The sequence below is a fragment of the Notolepis coatsorum genome (assembly GCF_963971535.1).
Source record: "Notolepis coatsorum genome assembly, chromosome: 1".
Classification (NCBI taxonomy): Eukaryota; Metazoa; Chordata; class Actinopteri; order Aulopiformes; family Paralepididae; genus Notolepis; species Notolepis coatsorum.
The window spans coordinates 90,264,952-90,277,836 of record NC_140165.1 but is presented as its reverse complement, the minus strand read 5'-3'; the positions used below and the strand labels follow the sequence as shown (position 1 = coordinate 90,277,836).

Genomic DNA, 12,885 nt, shown 5'->3' with positions numbered 1-12,885 from the left:
TAGGGATTGAAACCTCCACTGTAAATAGGCAACAAAGGGAAAAAACAACCCACAAACGATTAACAAACAGGGAGAAGGGTAAGGGGAGAACAAACAAGATAATTATAATTAAGTTGATACCAGTGTTGGCAAGAGCCAACACAGTATAAAGTTCCCACGGGGAAACAGTGGCAAAGATGGCCTACAGGCCAACAATATATATATAACAATCCCACAATGGGGAATCCACACAAAGTGGTAATATGTACTGTACACTATAGCTCCACACAGGGGAGGCAAAAAGGCAGAAGGCCCGATACATAGATATATATATTAACTAATTCCACATGAGTGGCAAGTGGCACAGAGGCCACAATATATATATATATATATATATATATATATATATATATATATATATATATACTTAAAAGGTACAAGCTCACCTGGATAAACAGAGAAAAACACCACTCTAACCATATAGCTCACGGTGTAGGGTGAATCCAAAGTGGCCAACAATATATATATCCCACACAACAGTGGAAAACAATGGCAACCTCACTCCACTCTGGTCACTGGCAATTGACAGAAGGAGGCGCCCAGACGTGTGTGTGCTGTCAGGTATTTGGCTACCCATCCCTCTCGAGGTGATTGCCATCAGCTGTCATTCATTAGGCAATCAGCACTCTTCAGTGTAGGGACGGGCAGCACCTGACAGGGAGAGAAAAGAGACAGCATTAGCGCTCATGTTCACACACACACATCACATACAAAACACAACACATTAAATATACTAACCTGATGTTCAGAAGGTGTCATAAATACAGTAATAATGGTAATGACCAACCCACGTACCCATGTACGTCACATCAGACTCACCACTTCGCTGTTGATGTCAGCAACGCGTTGAATAACGTTAACAAAACTTCGCCAACCGGCTACATACATCCAAGAACAAATTAAAACGTTTGCCAACTGGCTATATTCCAACTTCAAACAACCTATGCCACTTTGGTCCGGTTCATTTGTTCATCATCCACCTGAGGGCTTCATCACTGTTCTACTCCCCTCGAGTTCTCCCTGCGGGCTGCGGTAATTACATCCAAATGTTTCCAAAAATGCAGCTTTCCCAGACGCATTGGGAACTTTCAAAAGCTCTCCCTTTCCCTAATTCCATATCTGTTAACTTATCCATCGCGACTCAGAGAGACACTCTCTGATCTCTGATGACAGCTGGCGCAAAAATGAAACAGAAACTTAAGGTTATCCTATAACCCTAGTTATGAGTATAGGGAGCGCGGAATAAAAAAAATAAAAAGAGGGCGCTGCCCGGCCGAGCCCAAATTATTTATTTAAAAACAAAGCCCTACCCAGCCCGAACCCATCGGGTCGGGTAGGGCCCCGTCGGGCTCGGGCAGGGTTGTGGTGCACTAGTGGGAATGAGTCCTGGTCGTTGCAATCCTACTGGTCGGTCGGGGCACCTGTTCATCAGGGAGGGGATCTGGGGGAGATAGCGTGAACCTCTGCCTGCGTTAAGGTGAAACTCCTAGCTGTCAGGTGAAAAGAAGAGGCTGGCGACTCTGACACATGTATCAGAGGAGGCAGGTGATCCCCAGACCAACAGTAAGGCAGCATGTGGTAGTCTACACCCTCCCCAGACCAACAGTAAGGCAGCATGTGGTTAGTCTACACCAGGGGTAGGCAACCCTAGGCACGCGTGCCTGCATAGGCACGCAGGGGCATTTGCATAGGCACAGGGGGCAGCATAAAAAAAAAAAAAAAAAAAAAATGAAAATTATATATATATATATATATATTTTTTTTTGCTTTGAAATATTATAGTGAAATATTTTGCACTGTTGTCGCATTTATCTTGTTGAAATCCTCCCACAGGTTCTTTTTACTACCACATATTTAGAGACCCTTTATTTGTTTATTATTTCAATTTAGCTGGAAATACATTGCTACATCATTCAGTAACATTTGCAGAGCCTTATAACAAAAACATTATTACGGTCACCATTGTGACCAGTGGGATTAATCAACAAATTGTATTATTTATTTTTCTATTTCATTGAACATTGCACATGTTAAAAGCCATTTTTTTTTACTCAAAATGTGAGTATTACCAAGTCAACTTGTGTTCTTAAAAAAAATTACAATAAACATAGTTTTATTAGGTTGAAATAATGTGGTTGTGTACTTATTTTTCTGTTAACTTATTATGGATTGAAAACTGAAAACCGTAATGCACAGTAACTGAACTCAATATTTTTAAGTTCTGGTAACTTATTATTTATTTTTTTACATTGTAGTCTTGCGATCAATCAAAACTTATTTACACGATATACCTCACATTCACCCTCCATTCACATCCTGGTGTTCTCCATTAGGCCTGTAGGTGGAGCTATGACAGCACACGTACAGTACACACACCAATGGTGTGTGATGTGTCCAAAAATGAATGGGCAAATGTGAGTGAAATGGTCGCACTGTATGCAGCTGTTTGTCTGCATTGCATTCCCCCCCCCCCCCCCAACTCAGATTTAGGGTTGATACAACCATCATAATAATATTGTTAATAATAACAATAACAATAATGATGTAATAATGTAAAATTATCATTAAAAAGACCTGATTATGAGAAGAAAAAAATTACGATGCATGGAATATTGTTGAGGCACACTAGTTACAACTATATTTCAAACAGGCACTCCATGTCAAAAAGGTTGCTGACCCCTGGTCTACACCCTCCCCAGACCAACAGTAAGACAGCATGTGGTAGTCTACACCCTCCCCAGACCGACAGTAAGGCAGCATGTGGTAGTCTACACCCTCCCCAGACCAACAGTAAGGTGCTGTGGAGGATAACACAAAAACTTCTCTCAGACAAGTATGATCTGAAAAACTCCAGGGCTGAGCCTTTGTTGAATGTCGGATATTGCGTATTGGCTAGACATCATAACACCGACTACACAGTATATAGAAAGAAGGAATAAAAACGCTGACAAACAGGATCCGTGTATCAAGGAAAGCAACCATTTTATTTTGTGAAAGGTTGCTCTTGATATACACACTCAGCTGGTGTCTAATCAGTCCATCACTCAGCTGGTGTCAATGAGTCAATCATTCCCAGGGATGACGGGAGAGCACACTCATGATTGTCAACAGCCTTTAATGCCAACCCAGTGCTCCAAACAGGAGAGCAGAATATTGTGATCCACTGTGTCAAAGGCAGCAGTGAGATCCAAAAGTACAAGGATAAGAGAGTCAGTGGCCAAAAGGATATAATTAAAAACTCTTTAAGAGTGCAGTCTCGGTACTGTGCAGTGCTCTAAAACCATATAGGAAAACCTCCAGAATGCCATGTGTGTCTAGAAAATACATTAATTGGACAAGTACAATTTATTCCAAAATTTGGGGGGGAAACGGGAGCTTGGAGATAGGCCTGAAATGAGAGAGGACAGAGGCGTCCAGGTTAGGCTGTTTAATCAGCGGTTGCACCACAGCATGTTTAAAAAGTACAGGTACAACACCTGCAAGGCTGTTGTTCATAATCGTTTGGACATTAACTATAACCCTGCTGACCTCTTTGACAAGGTGAGGGGGAAGGACATCTAAGGGGAAGCCTGAGGGCTTCATATGGGCAATAATTTTCTCTAGCTGAGCAAGGGACACAGGCTCAAACTGGCTAAAGGTGGCAGGGCAGGTGACGGTAGTAGAAGGGTCACATGTAGGGGTGGACGTGCTAGCTCTAATGTTGGCAACAAACAACGGAAGAAAAAGCTCATGTTTCAGTGGAAGCTTCAAGACAAACAGACTGGGGGACATCAAGAATATCGTTTTAAAAAGAACCCGAGGCTTGTGACAATTGTTTAAAATCTACACCAGCTATCCCTCAGAATGTCAAATGACAAATGACCTCCCCAGACCAACATTAAGGCAGCATGTGGTCTACACCCTCCCCAGACCAACAGTAAGGCAGCATGTGGTAGTCTACACCCTCCCCAGACCAACAGTAAGGCAGCATGTGGTAGTCTACACCAGCGTTTCCGTTAGCCGGTAATTACCGGTATTTGACCGGCAAAATCTGTTGAAGTCCGACATATTTAATCTCTCCGGTCTTAATGTCTGGTGAAAATAATTCCCTGAGTCTAAGCACAATTTGATTATTTGAATTGCCGTAATTCCTCTAATAGTGACCCGGGCTTGTATTTGCTTAAACTGTAGCGGGTACCAGGCTTTTATTAGGAGGAGGCATGTATAAAAGAGAGGCCTATATTTCAAATTTTCAAACAGATCATAATGAATAAATCAACATTTTGTGTCAGTTTGAACCCAGTAAAATGTACTGGGTTCATTTATTGAAACCAAGTACTGTATGAAATAGTAAACAGTGCTATTACAGGTGGTCACTGGTCATTTCAACGTTTTCAAAGTGAAATCAAGTAACTTTACCTTAGCAGCTCAGTATGCAGCTCAGTATATTAGTAACCCGGCTTGTATTAGGAGGTCGGCTTATAATTGCTTAGCTCAAGAGCGCACCCGGCCATTAATAGAGACCCGGTTTGTAATTGAATACTGGTCACTATTAGAGGAATTACGGTGTATTAAAATAGGCTAAAATTAAATAGCCTATGCGATGAACGAAACAATCATTACATTTGTTTCATCGTTGCTTCTAATAATGACAACGACGTTGTCAGCGAGAGCTTAGTGCTGGGTGTGTGAGTGCATGTGAAGCTGCAGAGCCGGAGCAGCAGCAGCACAGTGCAGTACTCCAATTCAGCCATTGGCAATTCAGCTGTTGGGTGGGGGGCGCTGCTGTGCGGTCCCCAGATAGAGCCAGAAAAGAGCCAATAACAGCTGAATCTGCTGCTCTGCATCGACATACTCTCGCAAATAAGTCGTTGGGAGGTGGAGAGAGAGAGAGTCGTCACGCAAACCCACGATAATGTTGCCGTCTCTCTCTGCCAAATTTCTCAGTTCTTCGCTTGATATAATTAATACAAATGTCCAATATAACGGAATTCGTTAGCTCATAAAAATGTGATTATAACAGACTGCTGTTTATTAATGTCGGCGACTGCCCACAGACACCTATTTGATTTAAAGTCGGCAGCAGCACGGAGTCTCTGGACTTATTTTATTTGGAATATAATGACTTTATACGCAAAAGTAGCCTAGTTTTAAGTAAAAATATTATAAATCTACATGCCTTGATGATGTCATTCTTTTGTTTTGTTGTCATTCTTTTGCCTATCAATTGTTTTTAAGCTCAATAAACTCTGACCGGAATTTCTCTCATTTGACCGGTAGATTGAAATCTACCGGACACTGAGGCCGGCAACAATTTTTTCTAACGGAAACCCTGGTCTACACCCTCCCCAGACCAACAGTAGGACAGCATGTGGTAGTCTACACCCTCCCCAGACCAACAGTAAGGCAGCATGTGGTAGTCTACACCCTCCCCAGACCAACAGTAGGGCAGCATGTGATAGTCTACACACCCTCCCCAGACCAACAGTAGGGCAGCATGTCCACCCTCCCCAGACCAACAGTAAGGCATAATGGGGAACGACCAGGAGGGAATTGACATAATGGCTAAATTGGGGGATGTACAGAACTAACCGGTGCTACTTATTCTCATATTATCTTCACTTAACATATTGAATAAATACAAATAAGAACCGAAAGATTAGTTTAAAAAAGTTATTTCACTTCACGGCATCTGTGCAGCCACGTTTATTCTTATTTTTATTTAACAACTTCGAACGCAACCATAAAGGACTGGTTTCTTTATGCAGAAAATATAGTTTGTTTACTTTTCTGATAACTATATCACTGCTTAACTCATAAATGTTAACACTTTAAGTGCCGAAAACGTGTTTAGGCGTCTTTCCTAGCCATGCTCAAGTTGCCTAGGACGCCGTAACTCGTCTTTGATATCAATATTTCAAAAACCTGTGATCGGAATCATATTTCCCCTCTGCAGCCTTCACACACAGTTCTGAGCTCCTCTCAATCCTCTAGCGGTTCAAGAGCGCCATCTGGTGGCCGATCGGCAGAAGCACCAAACAGGAAGTCATGTGGATGAAGTGGTGATCACCCATATTACTTCCGGGCACTCGCTATAGGTCCCGGGACTCGAGCGCGACACAATACATAGCGATCCGTTGCCAATAACTCGATAAACAACATGATTTGGACGTATATACTATTATACAACCTGGAAATGGACCGGGTATTTTGACATCCCATAATGGAAAACTGTCTACCCCACGCTGATCGCCCAACGGCCCGAGGAGACTGGGGTTGAGTTTTAGCGTGTAATATTTCCGTGTTCGATACTAACTGATCTGATGAACATATGACCCACATTAGATGAATGGTATAACGCTGCCCACGGAATTATAAACGCCCCCTCGCCCATCCGGTCAACATCAGATGACGTGTAGTAACTTCCAGAAGTACGTCCAGTTGGAATTTTTTATATCGCGCTGATTGCTATCAAACTGTATTTCATCATCAATATAATGCATTTGGGGCTATAAATCACGTTCTGGAGAAAGCTGCAGAAAGAGATGAAAACATACTTATACTTTAGACCAGTGGTTCTCAACTGGTCTAGCCTCGGGACCCAACATTTTCCTTAGTCATTAAGTCGCGACCCAAAATTTTTAACCACTATGATTTATGTAAAAAAAAAATTGCAGTAATACGCAATCTTTCAAAACATGAAATAAACACACAAAAGTGCAACAAAAGTGCAACTATTGCTAAAAACCCAATGAAATAAAAGATTAATAAATAATATATGCTTCTTAGCAGATTTCTTAGCTTAACATAACAGACCTAAATTTGGGGGAACTAATGGGATAACTGAGGTTGCAACAAAAGTGCAACTAGGGCTAAAACCCAATGAAATAAAATAATAATAAATAATATGCTATTCTTAGCAGATTTCTTAGCTTAACATGCAGGGAACTAATGGGATAACTGGGGATGATGTTTGCTCCTGACAAGAGTCTCAAAGTCTGGGGTGATGGTAGACAAAGCAACTCTGAGGTCATGCTCAATGTCCAATCTGTTCCTCCGCTTTGTCTTCAGCTGGACCAGAGCTGAGAAGCCACTTTCACAAAGATAGGTAGTGAGAAAAAAAAAAGAAAAAAAAAATTATGTTTTTTTTTTTTTTTTTTTTTTTTTTTTTCACACACTTCCGCGACCCACTCAAAATGGCCCCGCGACCCACTTTTGGGTCGCGACCCACCAGTTGAGAAACACTGCTTTAGACCATATTTTAGTATGAATATGTGAATGAAAAAGTTTAACGTTGCTACACCATGAACAATACATATAGGACCTTGAATGGGCCCTAATAATGGCAATCTAGCAATAGAATTTAAAAAGTTATAGCCCTGCAAAGAAGGGGAACTTCTCCATGTTAAATAGAGCTGGCAACGGATGGTATATCATGAATTTAGCCTTAGGCAATCAAAGTGTTAACCACTTAGGAATCGGCCAAAAATGGGGCTAGTTTCTTTTTTTCTTTTTTCTTTTTACTTTGCATACCCAAAATAATTTTATATTTATTATGCTTTATACTTATAGCACATGCATGAGTCTGGTCTCTTTTGAAAGGTAACATTCTGACTTTTCAGATTGAAAGTGTATCTCTCCGTCGCATAAGGGCTGGCTGGCAGTTTAGGTTTACTTTATTTGTTCAAGGGGGACAGCGTACATTAACAGTTTGAGTGCCAGCCATTTAACATTGGAAACCCCGTTGAATGCCAGCACCCACTTCAATGATAGCGTTGTGAACGCATAATCTCTCTCCTAAATTATGGCTATGTGTCTAATCTGCCTGTCGTTTATCAATGACTTGTTTGCAGTCAACATTGTCGAAACGGATTGTTTTTTTATCGGTTCATTTTCGTTTTATAGCATTTTGAAAAGCCCTCGTTTTCAAGGAAAATATATAGATTCCGTGATAAACGGCATTTACTGGAATATTCTAGCATACACAAAAACGTTGTCATTTTTCGGCCTATTTATGAATCGTTTTCAAATAAACGCTAGATTATCGATAGTATATGTGTACTTATGCACGCTATAGAGGCGGGCTGAAAAATCGATTCTCTCATTTCCTCATCAGGAATCACCGCCCACACACACACACACGCATAGGGCTAAAGCTTATATCTCCGTGAAAACAGGTCTGATTATCCTAAGACTGGTAAAATAAATTCCTTACCTGAGATCAGATGTTATCCAAAAAGATTATTCCAATTCCTGATCGCTATTCCAAATATCGATCATGCTTATTGATTACAGCGTTGGTACTGTAAATACATAATCCACGCTGTTCTGATGGCCGGCGATCACTTGGTCTCTTCAGTTGGCCTTGACTGAAAAACTGACCACTCCCCCTGCGTCAGTCTAAAGTAATGGGGTGCAGTTACACAGGGAGAGACGATAGTGGGCGGTATCTTCCCAATTGAGCTCAGAGAGACTCTGCAGCACTAACACGAGGCTCGATTGATGATCCAATAATTTTTTTTTAAACGGCAAACAGACGCTATATAGCGTCGGGGGCACTCAAAGGTCGGCATGAATTAACGACAAAAAGCGTCCGTGGCATCCAATGCGTTAATAAAACATTTTAAAAACGTAAATGCACCCAATTTTTGCCAAAAGGCTAATTTCCATTGGCAGTCCCCCCCCCTGTGCACATAAGGCTTATAATAAAGGCATAACTGTTTGATTATTTCATTTCTCTAACGAACGCATCTATTTCAGTCGAAAGTCAGACAGGCTTGTGCTGCTGCTCGCTCATAACGGAGCGACTCCCAGTGCGGCCATCGCACACACACACCACATTATTCTCTGCAGCAGCCCAGACACGTCTCACATCATAATAACAAAGCTCACCTGGAGAAGGTGTTAGGTGGGGAGGGGTTAGGTGTGTTCATATTTGAATCCATTTTGTCTCTTAATTTATTCTTCCCCTCACCTCTTTCCATTCTTCATCAGTGAGGCAGTCGACTAGAGGAAAACGTGGGACCATGAAGGAAGAGAAACAGGAAAAGGAGGAGCCTCCCACAAAACAAGCCCCTCCCACAAAACAAGCCCTTCCCACAAAACAACAAGCCCCTTTCACTGAAATGCAAGCCCCTCCCACAAAACAAGCCCCTCCCACAAAACAAGCCCATCTCACAAAACAAGCCCCTCCCACAAAACAAGCCTCTCACACAAAACAACAAGCCCATCTCACAAAACAACAAGCCCCTCCCACAAAACAACAAGTCCCTCCCACAAAACAACAAGCCCCTCTCACAAAAATGCAAGCCCCTCTCACAAAACAACATGCCTCTCTCAAAGAACAAGCCCATTCCACATTGCCAGACGCCACTTCTTCATTGGTCAAACATGCATCTGCATCATTGATTGACGATCACCCAGAGCTCCAGATCAATGAGGCTGAGGTGGGAGAGAACCGACCCAGCATCGATGCCTCCTCTACTGGGCAGGACCAGCAGCCTCATCCCCCTGATAACCAGACCTCGGATGGAGGGATCGAGACAGAAGACCAGGCTAGAGCTGCTCTCAAAGGTAGTGAGAGATTCAATACATGATACAAGTGTCATTTTCTCTTTCTTTTTATAAGTAATTCATTCTTAACACATTCGGGACCGGCCACGGACATGTCCGTGTTTCGGATCCAACGGTAGAGGGCCAACCACGGACATGTCCGTGGCAAGGTTGTTTTGGCTTTTATTCCATTTTATTAACCTACTCAATGTCAGCGAGCGGCACTGCAGATTTACCCTACTCTTGGAATTCTGAAAAGTGCATTATTGGCCAGATCCTCGTAGGGGCGCTGTCTCGATAATGCAGTGTTCCCTGTGGCAGAACGGTCTTTTATTTTTCTTGACTTTGAATGGAGTTTCCTGTTAGCTGGAATCTATACGTGTAGCATGTAGCATGGAATACATGGAGTAAAGGAATATATCATCAGCCAATGGACATATCGATCTACCAGATGGCGATCGATAACTGGGAAATCCTTTTGGGGATCCAACCGGCCCACGGTAAGATCTTTTTCACGTAAATTACATGCTGATCAGGCCTTGTTATCATACTCAACCAGCCGATCAGCGAATGTGGCTACTGAGGCTAACGCCGTTATTGGTAATCAATCATCAGAAACGACGTCCCCCGCCCCCCCCTTTCATGCATTCATGGTGGACCATGAATACCGACAATATGCATTTTGAGTTTTAGCTCTAGCTTCTGTAGTGCCGAAACGCCATTCGATTCAATGTTATTAGCTTAGCGCCCTGTATCTCGCCTTCCAGGAAATATACTAGACCAAATCCCATATAACGCTTATATTCAAGACGCTATAAAATGGGAACGTATTGATGAAAAAATTATTTCTTTAAGCCATTTTGAAGGGACGGTTTATGGTGTCAATTGACAATGAGAATGGACAGATAGTAATACTATAAAGCAGCGGTTCTCAAGAGGGGTGCCGCAGAGAGCTGCCAGGGGTGCCTTGAGATTAAAAAATAAAAAATATTTTAATTTTTTTTATTCTTTTTGGATTACAGAAAATTATCACTAAAGTGCTATCTGTTGCAGCTGCACTGTTTTCCATGAAAATACCATATTTGGATAAGTTTGACCATTTCTCAAAATCTGAAAATCATTATTTAATAAAACACAGAAAAGGATCACCAAGTTACTCTGGATAAAAAAAATACAGACAACATTGAGACAATCTCCTGACACATCTCCATCCAAACTCTTGGAAGAACTCATTGAAATCTCATCTGATTCCACCTGGAGAGCTAGTTTCAGAGTGTGGTGCTGAGTACCAAGTATCTCATGATGCAGCAGTTAAGGTGTTGATACCATTCAGCACCACATCTGTGTGAAGCTGGCTTTTCATCCATGACAGCTCTGAAAACAAAATGTAGGGCCAAGTTGAGCCTTGAGGATGACATGCGTGTTGCCTTGTCAAAGATCTCCCCACGTATTGACCGTATTATTAGCCAGCAGCAGCAGACCTCGCATTGAGCTAGAAATGTCCACTGAGTGAACGAGTGCTTATTTTCTGTATTTATTAATATTTTTTGAGAAATGGTAACTTTGTGATCCTTTTCTGTATTTAAAAAAAAATACATGATTTTCTGTTTTTGAGAAATGGTCAAACTTATCCAAATATGCTATTTTTATGGAGAACAGTGCAGCTGCAACAGATAGTACTTTAGTGATCCTTTTCTGTAATTTTATTTAAAGAAATATGCTATTTGATTTACTACTACAAGCAGTGTAATGTCAACAGTACTAAGCCATTTAGACCTGAAACACCTGTTAATAATGCATTATATAGCCTGCATATACACACAAATGTGTTTCCCGGTTTCTTAAATAAACATTATTTTGAAAGCAAGCACTTTTGTAGCAAAAAAGACAGGACCGGAAAAGTCTTTATCGTATGTAGGGGTGCCCTGGAATATTTTATTGAACACAGGGGTGCCTTGGCAGCAGAAAGGTTGAGAACCCCTGCATAAAGTATAGATTTAGCTCTACAAACAGCCTCACGCACAATGAAAGTTTGTTTTGAAATGCTGGCCGTATAGCGTGAGATTAGACGGCCCCCAATGGCCGGGAATGTGTTAACGTGCTTAAAGTTCTAAAAACCTGCTCCCACTCAATCAAAATGGAAATGAATGTATTTTCAGTTTTGATGTATTTCTCTCTCCGTCTTTCTTTTCTTATCATTTATGCTCCCTCGCTCTCTTTACTTTCTCATTCCTTCTCTGCATCCCTCTCACTTTCTGTTCATTCTTCTCTCCCCCCTCTCACCTCACCATGTCTTATTTACTCTCTCTCTGTATCTCTCATCCTGTCTTATTTACTCTCTCTGTATCTCTCATCCTGTCTTATTTACTCTCTCTCTGTATCTCTCATCCCGTCTTATTTACTCTCTCTGTATCTCTCATCCTGTCTTATTTACTCTCTCTCTGTATCTCTCATCCTGTCTTATTTACTTTCTCTCTGTATCTCTCATCATGTCATATTTACTCTCTCTCTCTCTCTAGATGTTAGTAAACAGAGAAGGGAGGAGGTCTCGTCGTCCTCAGATGCTAAGAGGTCTCGTTCTCAGTCTCCAGACGTCCCAGCTGACTTCAAGATGCCTCCCTTCAGACCCAAAAACCCTTTTGGTGAGACACACACACACACGCACACATACACATACACATTCACCCTGAACCTAGAATTAATGTAGTTCACACAGTGTGGCTGGGTAGTGTAGAGCAGTGGTTCCCAAAGTCGGGGTCGCGACCCAAAGGTGGGCCGCGAGATGATTAAAAAAAAAATTATTTTTATTTTTTATTTTTTTGTCAGGCCACTGAACTTAGAAGCAGACCAGGACAGTGTTTCTAGTTGTATTCTAAAATTCTATTCTATTGTATTCTAAAATGTGACTATATGGTTTTATATTAACTTAATAAATAAACAAAAACGAAAAATCTACTTATTTCAACGAACATTTCAAACTAAATAACAGATTATGCACATAAAACGCTGAAAACAACCGAAGCAACAATAGTATTTTAATGAGGCTATTATTATTATCATTATTATTTTGCAACAAGTTAGCCCTCTCATAAATAGCACATATAAATGAATAACTAACTTGAACTAACTTAATAGGATTGAAGTGATATTTGGCTTAAAAAATCGGTCGCATGGCAAAAAAAAAAAAAAAAAAAAAGCCCGACGATGTGCATTGGGCCGCGGCTCTCTGATGCCTTATTTTCTGGGCCCTGGCCTGAAAAGTTTGGGAACCCCTGGTGTAGAGGTCTAAGCAGAGACCCAGGGTGGCTGGTAGGG

At 41.4% G+C, this 12,885-nt stretch overlaps 1 protein-coding gene across 1 annotated transcript in view; it reads left to right on the top strand.

The window, feature by feature from the left end:
* Window positions 1-12,885, top strand: part of LOC311241999 (uncharacterized protein) — a gene marked incomplete at its 5' end in the record, with an annotated part of 190,067 nt that overhangs the window by 166,754 nt on the left and 10,428 nt on the right. Inside the window, 2 exons of the mRNA XM_084330953.1 lie at window positions 9,013-9,591; window positions 12,090-12,212. Of these exons, the coding sequence (XP_084187079.1) occupies window positions 9,013-9,591; window positions 12,090-12,212 (702 nt within the window). The remainder of the gene's footprint in view (window positions 1-9,012; window positions 9,592-12,089; window positions 12,213-12,885) is intronic.